Below are 14,903 nucleotides of genomic sequence, written 5' to 3'. Positions count from 1 at the left end.
TCAGCTCATATACCTAATCATATCAGTATTAAAGCCCGATCAAAATCGGACAAGTGCTGATAAGTAATGAAAAAAATATTTTCTTTCTTCTTTTTCTTCTTCTCCATGCCAGAAAATAAAAACTATGTCAACTTTCTCAACAGGTTTACTGACAATTAGTTCATTGGTGCTCGCCAAGAACGTGGCTCTTGGAATGATGTTTCAATATCACTAGATTACACGAATCTACGATGTCCGATTAAACAACCTATACTTCCTTACTGAGAGATCCTAGAATTTAGAGTCTTTTCCTTATAATTTCACAAGAGAAACTGGCAATACCTAAGTTGTTCTTTGGACTTTTATTGTGATGTTTATTTGGTAGCTCGGCGTATTTTTTTACGTTTCAGATGCTTTTGCCTGGATCGCATGTAACAAAACAGAAGATAGTACAGGGCACCGAATTTTCATACTCTCAATTTTTTCTACGTTTTTACTCCCGCCATCGGTTATTTTCTTGCAACGATCAATCACTTCGTTATCTGACCTGACTCACGTCGAGCTGCGCATCGCCCTTACTCCTTGAAACAAATGTATTCTTTGCCCTCCAAGGTGTGCGGAAGCAGAATTAATTTCACACGCTAATAGTCGAAATTCACATATCAAGCCTCGAGACTTATACACATTCGAAGGTGGTGAGTATAAGTAGACTTTGAAAGATTGGAGAAAATGCAGATTTCACTCAGGTTGTAATTATTTTTTGAAAATCTTTCAAGTGTATTTTGTACGTTCCTCATCAGTAGTTATACATTGACAAACTTGCTTCATGGTTTTAAGTTAACCTCATTTAATGTTATTTGTGACTTATCAAAAGATTACCTTTACTATTAATATTCGTACGTGTAATAAATTTTTCTGACTAACAAACTTTTGTCCAATAAGATATTCCTTCGTTTCAGTTAGGACAAAAGAATGTTTAGAATTTCCAGACGAACAGAACCCACATCCTAGGCCATAGTGACTTGATAGAAAAGGATATCATCAAAACTTCCAATCTATTCTCCTCACAAAGGCTGTTTTCTCTTCTCAAGTTACATATAACAATAGAAATTATTCCAACGACCGTTTTTTAACTTGGCAACACTGGTCATGATCCGGCTTTTCCAAAAATAGAGCAATTAATTGATTTCGAGAAGTCAATAAATAATCAATATCTGTCAGAAGTAAATTGATTCGCTTCGCGGATTCTCAATATAAGAGCAGGCTAGCGATCGTTCCTTTGAAATTTGCTAACGAACAACGGATTGAGCTTCGTGCTCTTTTGTCGACAACTCGCTTAGCTGTTCTTTCCCGTTATTCTTCATGAAAGTTTCATGAATTAAGTTTTTACCTCGACCGGGCACTTCCGGTCCTTCCAGTAATCATTCTTTTCCATCAGTTTCCTCGGTCCAAGGCTCGGCTCGAGTCTCCTTCTTTTTCTCTGCTCATCCCTCGCCCTATTTCGGGACCAGTTCAACCGCCCCTCCCCCCCCCCCCCCCCCAACCGCAGCACCATCCCCTTGTTCCATATCCATTACTCAGATACTGGTCCGCGTTTTTAAAGCGAACTTGGCAGTCTCGCTTGTCCTCTTGAAAATGATGGGAGGGATTCAGGTTGAAATAAAATCAATCAAATATTAAAGGAACAACAAGCACAGTAGAAAACAAATAAAATACGATAAAAGTCGATTGCAAACAAATTGGATTTAGCGATGTTAATTAATCATGTGACTCTTCTCCTCTGCTTAAAAATTACTGATAACTAGAATTAATCGTTCGCAATTTGATTTCGATTCATATGCTTAGATTTTTCTGGCCATCTGTTATAACTTCCGATCAAAGACGGTGGACCAGAAAGCTGGATTGTTTCACAGCGATGAAGAATCTATACATTTCTACATGAATTTACATATTACATCCAAGCTACAATGTGAAATGGACAAATAATTTATTCACTGGTGTAATCGATTTTTCTCAAATCGTTTTGATGCCGCAACCACACGGAGAGACATCTCATCAATTACAATAGTTTGATCGTGAGAGTGACTCGAAAAATGACCTCGAAACGCCCAGCTTCCACAAAAACCCAGGTTGCATTCGCTTTTGGGAAGGTTATTAAAATAAATTTCAGAAATTTCAGACCTCAAAAAAAATTGTAACATCAAGATTTTTACGTGAGTCGGATGAAAATGTTTGATAATCCAATCATCAAAATTGGATTAAACAAATTGTAATCACTTCGTCCTTCAGCGCTTTGAAAGTTCAATTCGTTAACTTTCTCTCGAGCATGCAACCTTACTGCAAGTAAACAAATAAGAAAACCTCAATCGTGGTTTTTTAAAAACAAAACTCATTAATTTTTTAATATTTTTCTTAATCTGATACAAATCCGTCCGTGAAATATCCCCGCATTATTCGTTCTTTTTCTCAAAGCTATTACTTAAAATATTAAAACAAATTATTATACATGTTTTTCTCTCATGTTTTCACTTTCCAAGCTTTGCTGTTCAAGAAATTATAAAAAATTTCCCAAAGCCAAAGCTAATTTTTTTTACACAAAGAAATTGCTTACAGCATTACGTATTAATATTTATAACATTAAGTGTAACAATTTCGTGAAAAAAAAATTTGCCATGGTCAACATAATGTTTTTTCACGTTGTCTAATCACGTCCTCTAATGTTTATTCAATAAATTTTTAGATTCACAAGTTAATTTTGTTTACTCATCTCTAAGCATATTTAACCGGTCAACGACATGTAATATTAAAATGACTCGTAAAATCTAAGCGTACTTGAAACCGATGGAAGTTTATGAATATTTCATGTCGAGTATGACGAGGGTCCCAAACGTCTATTGCCGTCGCTAATTACTAATGTAGACACGTGATCGATTCTTCTAAGAATGCTTGGGCCATCTGGCCCTATTTCATACGATCTATACAATAACAACCATGTTGTTCCGGTATCGAAACTCGGGCAAAAAGAACTCGATGCATGCAATTTTTATTAATTTATTTTTGCAGTAATTGTATTCGCCCATTTTTTGCATTACAACTATAATCGGCTAATAAGATTTCGCATAAAGCAAAGATAACAAATAAATATACAAGATCTTTTTTATAGTATTTTAGATTAGTCATGAAATTCCTTTGGTCAGAGTTTGCTTAGATAGTTCGATTCGTATTCATATTACATGTCGTTAACCGGTCAAATACCCCGAGAGGTAAGTAAACAATGCTGATTATACGTGTATTTAGAAATTTATGAAATAACGTACTATTGGATAACATGTTGGTATTACTTATTAATTTAAGTATGTCAAACTATCACGTAGGTCCACAAATTTTTTCTAAAATAAAATTTTTATAAGCAAATGGTATGTGAATATTTCCGGTGAATTTTTCGAAATCTACTATCCAGTAGAGCAGAAGAAATCATTTACAAAATCATTCTGATAATGTGAAACAACCAAAATTAATTTTGACGATTGGGAAATTTCTGCTATTTTTTAACTGGCAAGAAGAATATTTTGAAAAAATTATATGGTACCTAAATTGAAAAATATTTGTTTATCACACGTGTTTGTTCAAAAATTCATACACTATGACTTCAAGGAAAAAAGCAAATAATACGGAGATATTTCAAAGACGGAACCATTTATATTCGAGGAAAAGAAAATACAAAGCAAAACGATTAGGGTTTTCAGCGCCGTACAGTATTGAGATGTTCGTATGGTTGCAGATCCGTGACCCAAGAAGGTTATTAAGAGAAATTTTATGTAATTAAGATGTCCGTCAAAAATCACATTTCTACGTTATTACTACATCATATCTTCCATATCCTAACCTTGGTGATTCGAACTTGCTCCGATTAACTGCTAGGTATACTTATTGTTAATATAATAAGACATCTTAGGGGCTATTAAGTATTTTATTCGTGTTCATTTTCACTGGCACAAACACCATTGTTTCATATTTTTTCACCATTTTTCTCTCTCCTCCCAACCTTCGATCCATAGGCACCCACCGATTCTTCCTTTAAAGCATTTTGACGTGACCTGCGTGATATTGAGCGAAGTTTTTGATGTTTCAGGTGAGCGTGCCGCTGCAAGTGCCAAAGACAATACTGAAGGCGTCGCTATCGGTGAACGGTGAGGGTACGACGACCCAAACCATACCGGTGCGGTGCAGGGCACCAAGTGTGGGTATCGACGTCGACATGGTCTCGGAGTTCGACCCTTCCTCATCGGACAGCGGGGTGGTGTCGAGGTGCGCGGTGGTCAAGCCTCTGAAGCTGCGTCTCTGCCAGCCGATATTCGGCCGAAAGACAACGAACAAGTTAAAACGGGAACAAATCGACGTAGGAAAGGTGAAGGAGTGCCCGACGATAGAAGTGAAGCCGCCAAAGCCGCGCGATCCGGAACGGGAAAAGCGTCGGTTGGCGAGGAAGAAGGAGAAACGAGCGACCCTGATCCTTGGCCTCATAATGGGCAGCTTCATCGCCTGTTGGCTGCCATTTTTCTTCCTCTACATCGTTAAGCCCCTCTTTCCCAGCCTCGATATACCGGAAAGAGCCTTCGCCATCGCCTTCTGGCTCGGCTACATGAACTCGGCACTGAATCCCGTCATTTATACGGTATTCAACAAGGACTTCCGACGGGCTTTCCGACGCATATTGTTCAAATAGTTGCCGAGGAAGCTTCGGGGCGACCGATCCAACCGGGATCCACATGGCAGAGTCACTGTGGCCAGGTAACACGAGGACACTTGCTCCGGTCGATCGAATCATATCTGACCGAGCTATATTTATAGTGTCAAACACTTGGACGATGGGTCAACTCAGTCCCGGAGCTTGCGACACCGGTGATTGCCGATCTCGAGGGAGTTCAGCCCGTATAAGTCTAAAGCAAGGCGGTACTTTTTCACAATCACCTATCGCGATGGTGTCATATGGTGAATATGTGCAAGTTGTGGCCATCGTTTGATCCCGTTGTCCATATTCATCGCGTGAAGTCTGAAAATAGAGCCACAGGTGCTCCGATCTTTGTAAAGTGTACCCGGAGTGGAAGAAATTCTTGAATCAACAAAATATATTTTCTTGGAGCCCATTCACTTCGATCTAGTATCCTTTAGTTGTTCAAAATACAATGACTTCAACTCAACAACTTCGATTTAGTTAGTTTGTCAAAATGATTTAGTCAAGCGAATTCCTTCTTTCAACAAAAGCCTTTCTTGTCGCAGTCGAGTGAAGTATTGATTCGAGTGAACGTTTTCATGTGTTTCCGAAATTGAGTCAACGGAATATCACTTCATTTCAAGTTTATGTAGTGTTTCCCCAATTCGCGCGTTCGTTGATAGAAACAATTAGGTACCTACTTGAAATAAAATAAGTAGACGAATCTAGCCAACAAAAAACTCACATTGATTGAATGCCACACTTTGTTAATCTAACCGGAGCCTGTTTGGCAGAAGAGGTTGAATCGGTTGCACTAATTTGTTTATGATTCAAAGAGTACATTTCGTGCGCTTGAATAAATATAATGTTCAGTCGATGCAAAAGATTTTTGTAACAACAAATTTCATAACCTATTTCAACCATTGGACTCTCGACTCGACAAAACATGAATTAAAAGAAACTTGACTTGTTTAAATACAACAATTTCATATTCTTAAAATAGAACAATTAAGGCGCGTGCAATAAAATTTTCAGTCGTTACAATCACACAGTTTCTTGACATAAAATTCATAGTATTGCGAGGAACTCACACCGTGTTATCTTGAATAAGTTTATAGTCAGCATGATCGATCAGAGGCTTGATTCAATTCTATATTAACATTTGACTATAGCATTTAGTTGATCAAACGAGAATCACTTGACTCGAATAATCCTTTTCCTCCGTGTACCAATTGGCGACGAAAGCTTCTGGTCAAAAATTTCCAAAAATCATATTGTGGTCATAAATCAAGTAATCGAAGAGATCTTAGGTTACGTTAATACATATAGATGCTTATGAAGCTAACCATGAATGATGCGCTTTCCTCGATTATAGAGGCCATATGCTCGAAAATCTCACTTGAGGATCATTCGTTTGTGTAGTTCGTGTCTGGCTCAAAGCATTTGAATTCACACTGTGATAACTCACGAGAATATTGTTTCGCGATGTTGACGGTTGCAGATTGGCTTACTGTCAAAACCCTGACACAATATTTCTGGGAGAAGAAAATTCACGCTCGCAAATTCCGTGGGAAAACAGATTCCGTGGATGCTTTGAACAGATCTTGTGGGCAAACTGTACGGTGATCTCGAACGTGACATTGGCCCTTGTAAAAGGCTTTATGTACCTATTTCTCAGCGCCCTTCTCTGTTTCTCTCTTTTTCAATTTTTTTTTTTATTTCTCTCTCTCTCTCCCTATGGCTTCTGAATTTTATTAAACATATAATCATTTCTTCAACTGTCCATGTATTGAAAATTTTTCATGGTACAATTTTTTATATCGGTTATCACATTAAAGTGTTTCTAATTATAATGCCAATAACGAGTGTTACAGTTTTAAACAGTAGCATATTTACGCACCTTTGATTTTGGAATATCATAATTGCTGGCAAAATCCTTTTTAATTTGCAACAAATCGCAATGTTTAACTGCAATTATTGAAATTGGACCATGTAGGAAAATAAGTAATATGGAGTTATCTATTTCTGTTCATCTCTTTTTGCTACTGTTGAGTTATTTAGTAAAGAATATAAAATAATTTTTCAAGCCTGACAAATCGGTTGAGATTATCTAATGTAAAATAGAAAATATCACTTCTTCGCGCAATCGTTTCCGTTTACAAAACACGCTATCCGCAATACAGAAAGAAGTCCTCTGATTCCGAAAAGGACATATTCGAACCGAATGGAAATTGAAAACGTGCAGATTTTCTCATATGATCATTCGAAATATCACGATCTCACTTATAATCCGAAGGCAAGACGCATTGAAAATGGAACAAAAAGTACTTTTTCCGACTTACTCAATTCTAAAATACGGACCTATTACATTTTTTAAGATTTCGAACGGAATTTAAAAATCCGCCATTTCCGATTATTCAAGTGCAATAACAACAATCTGCGGGCTCAATTCTCTCAATTTATTTAAATAATAATAATAATAATAATAATTGTAATAATAACAATAATTCCCCCTCATTATACATCTCTTCGTGCGGTTTCAGTGCCCTCGTGCATTTAGTGCTAAAATCTGAAAAAATCTGAAACTAATTAATCGGACAAAAAAGTCGAAGACAAACTTTCCCCATTCAAAGTTATTTGTTGCACAATTAAGTTTCACCCTCAGTTGTAGCTGATTTCATTTCTCCCATTGCATCAATGGTATGCGCGTGTATACATGTAATTAGGTACCTATACCTATATCTCATTGATCGTGTACGCTGAAAGTTGAAAATATCTGGAAATGTAATTAGGGAATTCCGGTGAACTATAAGAGGGGCATGAAGCGTGAGGAAACCAATCGAAACTCGTACTTTGACGTTTAACCGAGTGAAAAAAATTTTCCAACGAGTAGAACTCTCGATCTCCTTGTATATGCGAGAACGCACACAACAAATGTGCATACTTCACGATCCTTTACAGTATTGAAAATTAATTGCTTTTCTCTGAAGTTTATCAAGCTCGTAAGAACTTGCAAATCATCCAACGTGAAGCTGACCAAATCACTTTGGCCAGACAAAAGTAACATATTAGACACTTTTGGTTCTACTTGTACAGACGAATCTGCAGCAATTTCTTCACAAAACAAAAAAAAAAAGAAAAAAATCTATTAACTACGTGTTTCAAAATCATTATGTATTTTCTGTTAAAATTTTACACAAAATTTTTTTTTAAATATATTACATCCACCCGTGTGTTTTATGAGCTCGCAATTAGAAGTGAATTGAGCTTGATTAAAACGGGGCGAAGTGCACAAGCTTATAATCTTCCGACACTGAGATGGAATTGAGTTGTTCTAAAACGAGTTATACTTATTACCGCCTCGATGCTCACAACATTTGTCAGAATTCATTATATGAGTTTTGCCGTAACGGTTACGTTACTGTGATTCGTGTCTTATTTTCTCACTCATCTGTTGTTTTCCATGCTCTGAAAATTCAGAGAAATATGATATTCACAATAAACTAGAAAATATGGTTGTACAGCGAATCGTGAGAGCAAATAAGACGTGAAAAATAAGAAATCTATGTATAAATATGTAGAGGTACGTATATAGGTATATCACATATATTATTGCTAACGCATATCAAGGCATTATGTGTTTATTTTCAATGACAAATCAAATAGTACCTACACACTTATATAGACAAGAAAAGAAAGAAAAAGCCCACAGATCAAAAATGCAATATCAAAAAGGAGCCTTAGAATGAAACGAGTGATTTCTCAGCTATAATAGAATTCATTGCATTTTAAAAATATATACGATAAATTTTCTATAATATTGTGAGAAATATTACACGTATATAATGATTAAATTACAACAATATGTACACATATATAAATTCACCGTGTCAAATACGGTTTATAAATGTACATATGTATACGCGTATTATACACATACATGCAGTAGCCTTCCGTTTTTCCAATTATACTATAATAACAATAGATGATAATAATATTGTGAAAATTCTAATAGTAATTCATACGATAAAAAAAAAAACATCTTCTAAATTAAATAATAATCAAACCAATACTAATATATACGCAAAAAAAAAAAACAACAAAAAAAAAAAAAAACTATACGACTTCGCCTTTTTATAGACCAAACGATTTTCATCATCGAGCTATATTATGTATAATACAGTTTTCTCGTTCATAATTATGCAGATATTGAATTAATTATTATAACTATAAGGCGTGTAATTATACATTCTTACAATTATTCCGACTAAATCAAGCTATTTAAGGTACAAGTTATTTACTGCGTGGCGGCGCAGTAAATGGCGTTACAGAAATTTTTCAAATATACTTCTCTCGTGAAAAATAACATTTTATATAATTGAGAAATGACGTATCTACCGAAAAAGAGCAAGTTTTCAAACCCCAAGCCCTCCCCTCTACTCCTCTAAGAGAGAAAAAAAAAATTAATTAGATGATTAAAAACAAAATGAAGTCGAAAAATGATGAACATCGGCTTTTTTCCCACGTAATACAACGCACCTACATTTTTCAATAGTTATAAATTTCAAAATACAAATTCACGATACGACAATCCGTTAATGATGGACTTATATAAGGAAAACTAAATGAAACTGAAGAAAAAAGAAAAGAATCTACAAATATTTGAGAAATAACGTCAGCAAGTTTCCTACTATACACACACACACACACACACACACACGCACACAAACAGAGAGAGAGAGAGACGCGCACACCCACACACAATGTATTTAATATTCATAACTAAACATGTATTAAATTGCATAACTATACGATCTGTATATATATATAACGTGATGTACCGTACTGATCGGTATAAAAAAATCATTCATTGTAAAATTGTATAGATAATTAGAAAAGTGAATTACATGCAAGTATAATCATGTGTAAAGTACAGTAAAAAAAATATAAAAAATGGGACAAAAAAAAAACAAAAACAAAAACAAAACAAACTAACATTAAAAAATAATCCTAATAAAAATAATTATAATTCAAGTTATAAAGCGAATCTAAATGTTGTAGATGCGTTCGTATATTATACATTAGAAATGCAGCAAAACCTCGTTATCGTGGAAAGAAGAGGCCTGAACAGGTTATTAAAAAAACATGAGGTTCTGCGGTAATAAATTATATACAGGTTTTAACAGGGCTTGTAGAAGTGCGTGATTCATTACATCCATGCATACTCATACATTAAATACGTATATACATATATATATATGTATATACGTATAATATATACATATGTGTATGTATATATATATATATATATATATATATATATATATTTAAATACGTGAACGTGTTCCTGTTCCTTTTCTACTTCGATATTATGTAAAAAGCATAATTATTGTTACGATAATAATATACATTGCAATGAATAACATATATATGCATTCGCAATGCGAGGGATATTGATGAATCATAATACCTCCATAATCTGCATTTGTGTAACATATTACGTATAATATATTTCAACGTGTCTGCATTCTTTATACATTATATATTATACGTGTATGATATTAACATTAAAAATTATTTTTACGAAAAAAGAATAAAAAAGAAAAAATCGAATCTCCGTGTGTAATGTACCATATAAATCCGTAACTTGTAAATTCTGATACATACTCACCTTGTCCCACGTTATACGCGTTTATAAATCATTGAAATGTAATTAGGGACGATTGACAATTAAACATATACATACGCGCATATATTATGTAGATTAAAAGTATGATTTGAGAAAAGCTTTAGGCGCTAACGTTCGAAATTGTTACTTTTATTTCATTACTAGAAGGTAACCAAGACATTGTGTATAAAAAAAAATAGATTCGAGGAGAAACGGTGAGAAAAATTTATTCTGTCGCCGAGAAACCGTCGCAAATATCTTTACCTACACCTCGATGATGTAAATTTAGATTGCAGGTTACAGCACATTATCATTTCGTATCGTCACCTAATTAAACCCATATATGTGTATATACATGTGAATATACACTTGTCTACATATATACGCTATATGTGATTTTGTCTGCAATAATTTGGCAAATCTGTCTAAATCCTCGGAATTGCATTCTGGAGTTTTTCGTATTTTCTAGGATACATATAATTATTGTTCTCAACTTATCCGAATAACTTATCGTAATTATTATTGTTATTATCATTATTACGAGTATGATATACAAGTATCGAAACAAAGTTAAATAATTGAAAAATATAATAATGAAAATTAGATAGACGCAAAGAAAAAAATAACTAAACGTTATAAACGTACGCGACGGTTCTCAGGTGCAGAAATATTAAAGTAACGATAATAATGAGAGGAAAAAAAAAGGAATAAAATATACTTAAAAAAAATTTATTGATAATATTGGAGCAATGAAATCACTGTGATATCACTAAAACGCTTTCAAGGTGTGTTGGGGTTGACAAAAGCAACATGGCCGGTAAAAAAAAAAACAAAAAAAAAAACAAAAAACCAAAGAAGATAATTTAATATACGTATTAATCATTGTACCGTATAAAAAAATCATTATGATTATATTATTATTATTAATACTTTGTATTAGTTAAAAGATCTGATCAACTATATATGTATATTGACTATTATTACGAATTCCTATTGTCTAACGGTGTTGGTTGTCTGTTATGAAATTCTGTAAATATATCGGGGTGCAGCAAGTAGAGAGAATCGTAAAAAGATGATCTAACGAAGATATTCCAGAGGGATGTCGGTGAAATTCATACTTCACCATCCCGATTATATTATAGTTAGCCTGGGCATTCTCGCTCGGATCTCAGACTTATACGTAATAAGTTTCACATAGTTTTACGGTTCTAAATATTGCACATACATACGGTTTGGCATTTAAAATACTTGGATCGTTTATCAAAGTACATATATATATATATATATATATATATATATATATATATATATATATATATATATATATATATATATATATATATATATATATATATATATATACGTAGGTACAACATATAAATTTTAGTTAGTCAAAGTAGCGATCATATCACCTGTGCAAATTTCATCCTCATACGTTTATTGAATAACTATTCTGGATAAAATAACGCACACTTAATTGTATTCCACAACCTTTGACATGTTTTGACAGTAGTATATAGGTAGGCAACCAGATGAAATTCTTATGGAAACTAATAAATTTGCCCTCGATTTCCGTAGGGTACTATAATTGTCGTATTATTAATTTGTTCCTTTATACATCCAAATATTTCAATCGTAAATTAGTGTGGATTTATAGTATGAGGTTACTGAAAACTTTGGAAATTTTCAAGCGAAGGCAAAAGGTCTTCAGTAGCTTTTTTTTTGTTATTTTGTAATCACAATCTTACAAAATTGGTGGTAGTAAATTTTAGCACGAAAAATAAAATTTTTGTATAGTGTTTTGTGGACTACCTGCACTAGTTTTTTAACTTTGAACATTCATTGATTCCCTGAAAACGTGTTTAAAATGGGTTTATAGTTACACACATAGATGCACTTCTACCGTATCAAAGCATGTCAAAGTAAGAATGTGGTTGAAACGCTCATACAGAGATAACGCATGGAAGATAGGGTGGTCCTTACTTGCAGTCGGAAAAATTTTCTTTACGTCACCCTCAAGTCTGTTCCAAATCATTCATAAAAAATCTGTGTAAAGTTTCGAGCATCTACCTCCACTGGAACACGTGCCACTAAGCTCCGGAAGTTTTGAATGTAAAATCCATGTAGTTTTTATAACCAGTTATTTCGTTTTGTATGACTTTGATAAAAATTGAGGGATCGATTTGGAACTTGGCAGAATTGTTACTTATAATGATAGAAACAAATCCTGAGAATTTCAAAACCTTGTCATAATTTTATAATGTATTTCTTTTTATACATAAGCTTAATTGCATCACTTTTATTACATTTACACATATATAAGGGAACAATAATAGTAAAATTTTTAATTTCGCAGGTTTTGTTGCTATCATTATAAGCAACAAGTCTGCCAAGTTTCAAATCGATCTCTTAATTTATACCAAAGTCGTACAAAACGAAGTAACTGGTTATAAAACTAAATGGATTTTACATCTAAAACTTCCGGAGCTTAGCAGCACGTGTTCCAGATGACGTAGAGACTTGAAACTTTACACAGGATTTTTTTTTTTTTTTTATGATTTGAAACAGATCTGGGGGCGTCGTAAAGAAAATTTTTTCCATTCCTCAAATAAGGACCACCCTAGTAGACAATTGCAGGAGATTGGGCCAAGCTTTGAACTACGTATGGAATTTGTAAATGAGAAAGATAAAGCGAGAGGGAGAGAGAGAGGAATAGCAAAAGAAAAGACAAAGCTAGGTGTTCAACGTGTGAAAAAAGCTACACATCCGGGAATTACGAATCAGTATTATTACAAAATCGCAATCTTAGTTTGAACAACCAGAAGTGAAGAGAATTGCGCAAACTGTTTTAAAAAAATTGAAGATTTCCAGATCATGTATGTCACACGTTGTTATGCTGACACGATTAATGGAACTATAATCTAGTGCAGCTTACTACCCTCGGAAAGTATAACTCTGCTTCGTAGGACGTATGTAATTACGTCCTGCAAACAAATTACAACACTATATAGGTACCTAAGCATAGAAAAATTACTCATTTTCGCTCGCTATGTGTAACAATGTAACATACTCAAAAAAAATCAGTTTGACTTGTGCGCTGTGCTTTACTTCGAATACGACGGATCTTGATAAATAGGTGTGACTTAAACTGAACTAAGATCGATTCTTTACTGTCAAATACTTGTCGTTCAGTCAACTCATATCCATATTTTATATCGTAGTTCACGGCTCAACTTTAGAATAACTTTCATTTTCTTATCCGTTTTTTCCATCCAATTGCAAGCCTTCATTACCGGGAATACTATGAATGTGACCTAAACGAAATCAGCAAATTTATGTGAAGTACTCAGGATATGTTTTTCACTATTCAACCAAGGTGTCAATCGTTCTACAGTTAAACGCATCCTTCACTTTAATTAAAAATTCGTTCCAATTGCTTCTCAGGGTTTCCAAATAATCATTATATCTACCACCTTGTATGCATACTATCGTGTGAATAATTATTTTAGCTTTTAAAGTAGTGAAACTTTTCTCGTATGTCGTAGCAACCACAAACCAAACACATATTGGCAAAATTACCTTCGGTTCAAAATGGCAGACTAAAGTAGACTTTCTATTTAGAAACCTCGAAAACAAATACGTTATAATTTGTATTAAAATAAATAAAGCCAGACCAGCACTAGAACCGAAAAATTCAGCACCGAAGCTTCCACTTTCTTACATGTTATTTAAATGAAAAAGTCACATAGCGGGAGAAGGCTCTTAAACTTGAGCTTAAAATCTTATCCTACATCAGGAGGATTTTTAGTTCGGCAATAACTGAAGCTTGAAGCTTACGCCAGCCAGGAAAAAATCAATACCCAATCTGACAATGAAACAGTCTAATATATACGTATGCTTCAATGAATTTGTACTTTTCGTAATTTCTCGTTCGGGCAAAAGGATCGCGGTGGTCAGGAGCAGTGAGGGTTGGCGCGACGGGACGAAAGGGAAGGAAGTCCAGCTCGTTCAAAAGCCACGGTGAATCGCTTGCTCGCTAATTGCCCCAATTAATTACCAGCGGGTACCTCTATATGTTACCGCCTCTCTCTCACCATGCATAAGAATCTGAAACTTATGTTATACCCGTGCTGATCCGATCCACCGTTTGAAATTGGGTTAAAAACGAACCAGAAAAAGACTAGCTAAGTACCCGTACAATTAGCAAATTTTTTTCCTAGCCGGTCTGCGCCGTTTAGTCACTCCGAATTTCGTTTAACTTCGTATTCTACAAATTGTATGCAATTTTGTGGATGATTTAAGTAGTACGTTGTATGAAAACCTTATATTATAATTTCTCGTGAAAACGTATTCACCAGATTTACTATAATTGGCAAAGCCACAGGAATAATTTTAGCTACATAGACTTGCCTATTATTCATATAAGGCACGTCACTTACAGTACAGAAACTTCACAAAATTGCTGATCATGCAGTGCTAAATGCCCGAAAACCAAAGTTCGCATACCTGTCCCACTTTTTTTGAAACTAGTCACGGTTCGAA

General features: G+C 34.3%; 1 protein-coding gene across 1 annotated transcript in view; it reads left to right on the top strand.

Moving 5' to 3' along the window:
* The window catches only part of LOC124416591 (alpha-2A adrenergic receptor), a 144,758-nt gene extending 140,022 nt beyond the window's left edge, over positions 1-4,736 (top strand). The window contains exon 3 of the mRNA XM_046897797.1: positions 4,112-4,736. Within this exon, the coding sequence (XP_046753753.1) occupies positions 4,112-4,705 (594 nt within the window). The 3' untranslated portion in view covers positions 4,706-4,736. The remainder of the gene's footprint in view (positions 1-4,111) is intronic.
* Positions 4,737-14,903: the final 10,167 nt, after the last annotated feature.

Source organism: Diprion similis, chromosome 2 (genome assembly GCF_021155765.1).
Source record: "Diprion similis isolate iyDipSimi1 chromosome 2, iyDipSimi1.1, whole genome shotgun sequence".
Classification (NCBI taxonomy): domain Eukaryota; kingdom Metazoa; phylum Arthropoda; class Insecta; order Hymenoptera; family Diprionidae; genus Diprion; species Diprion similis.
This window is presented reverse-complemented; position numbering and strand designations above follow the sequence as displayed.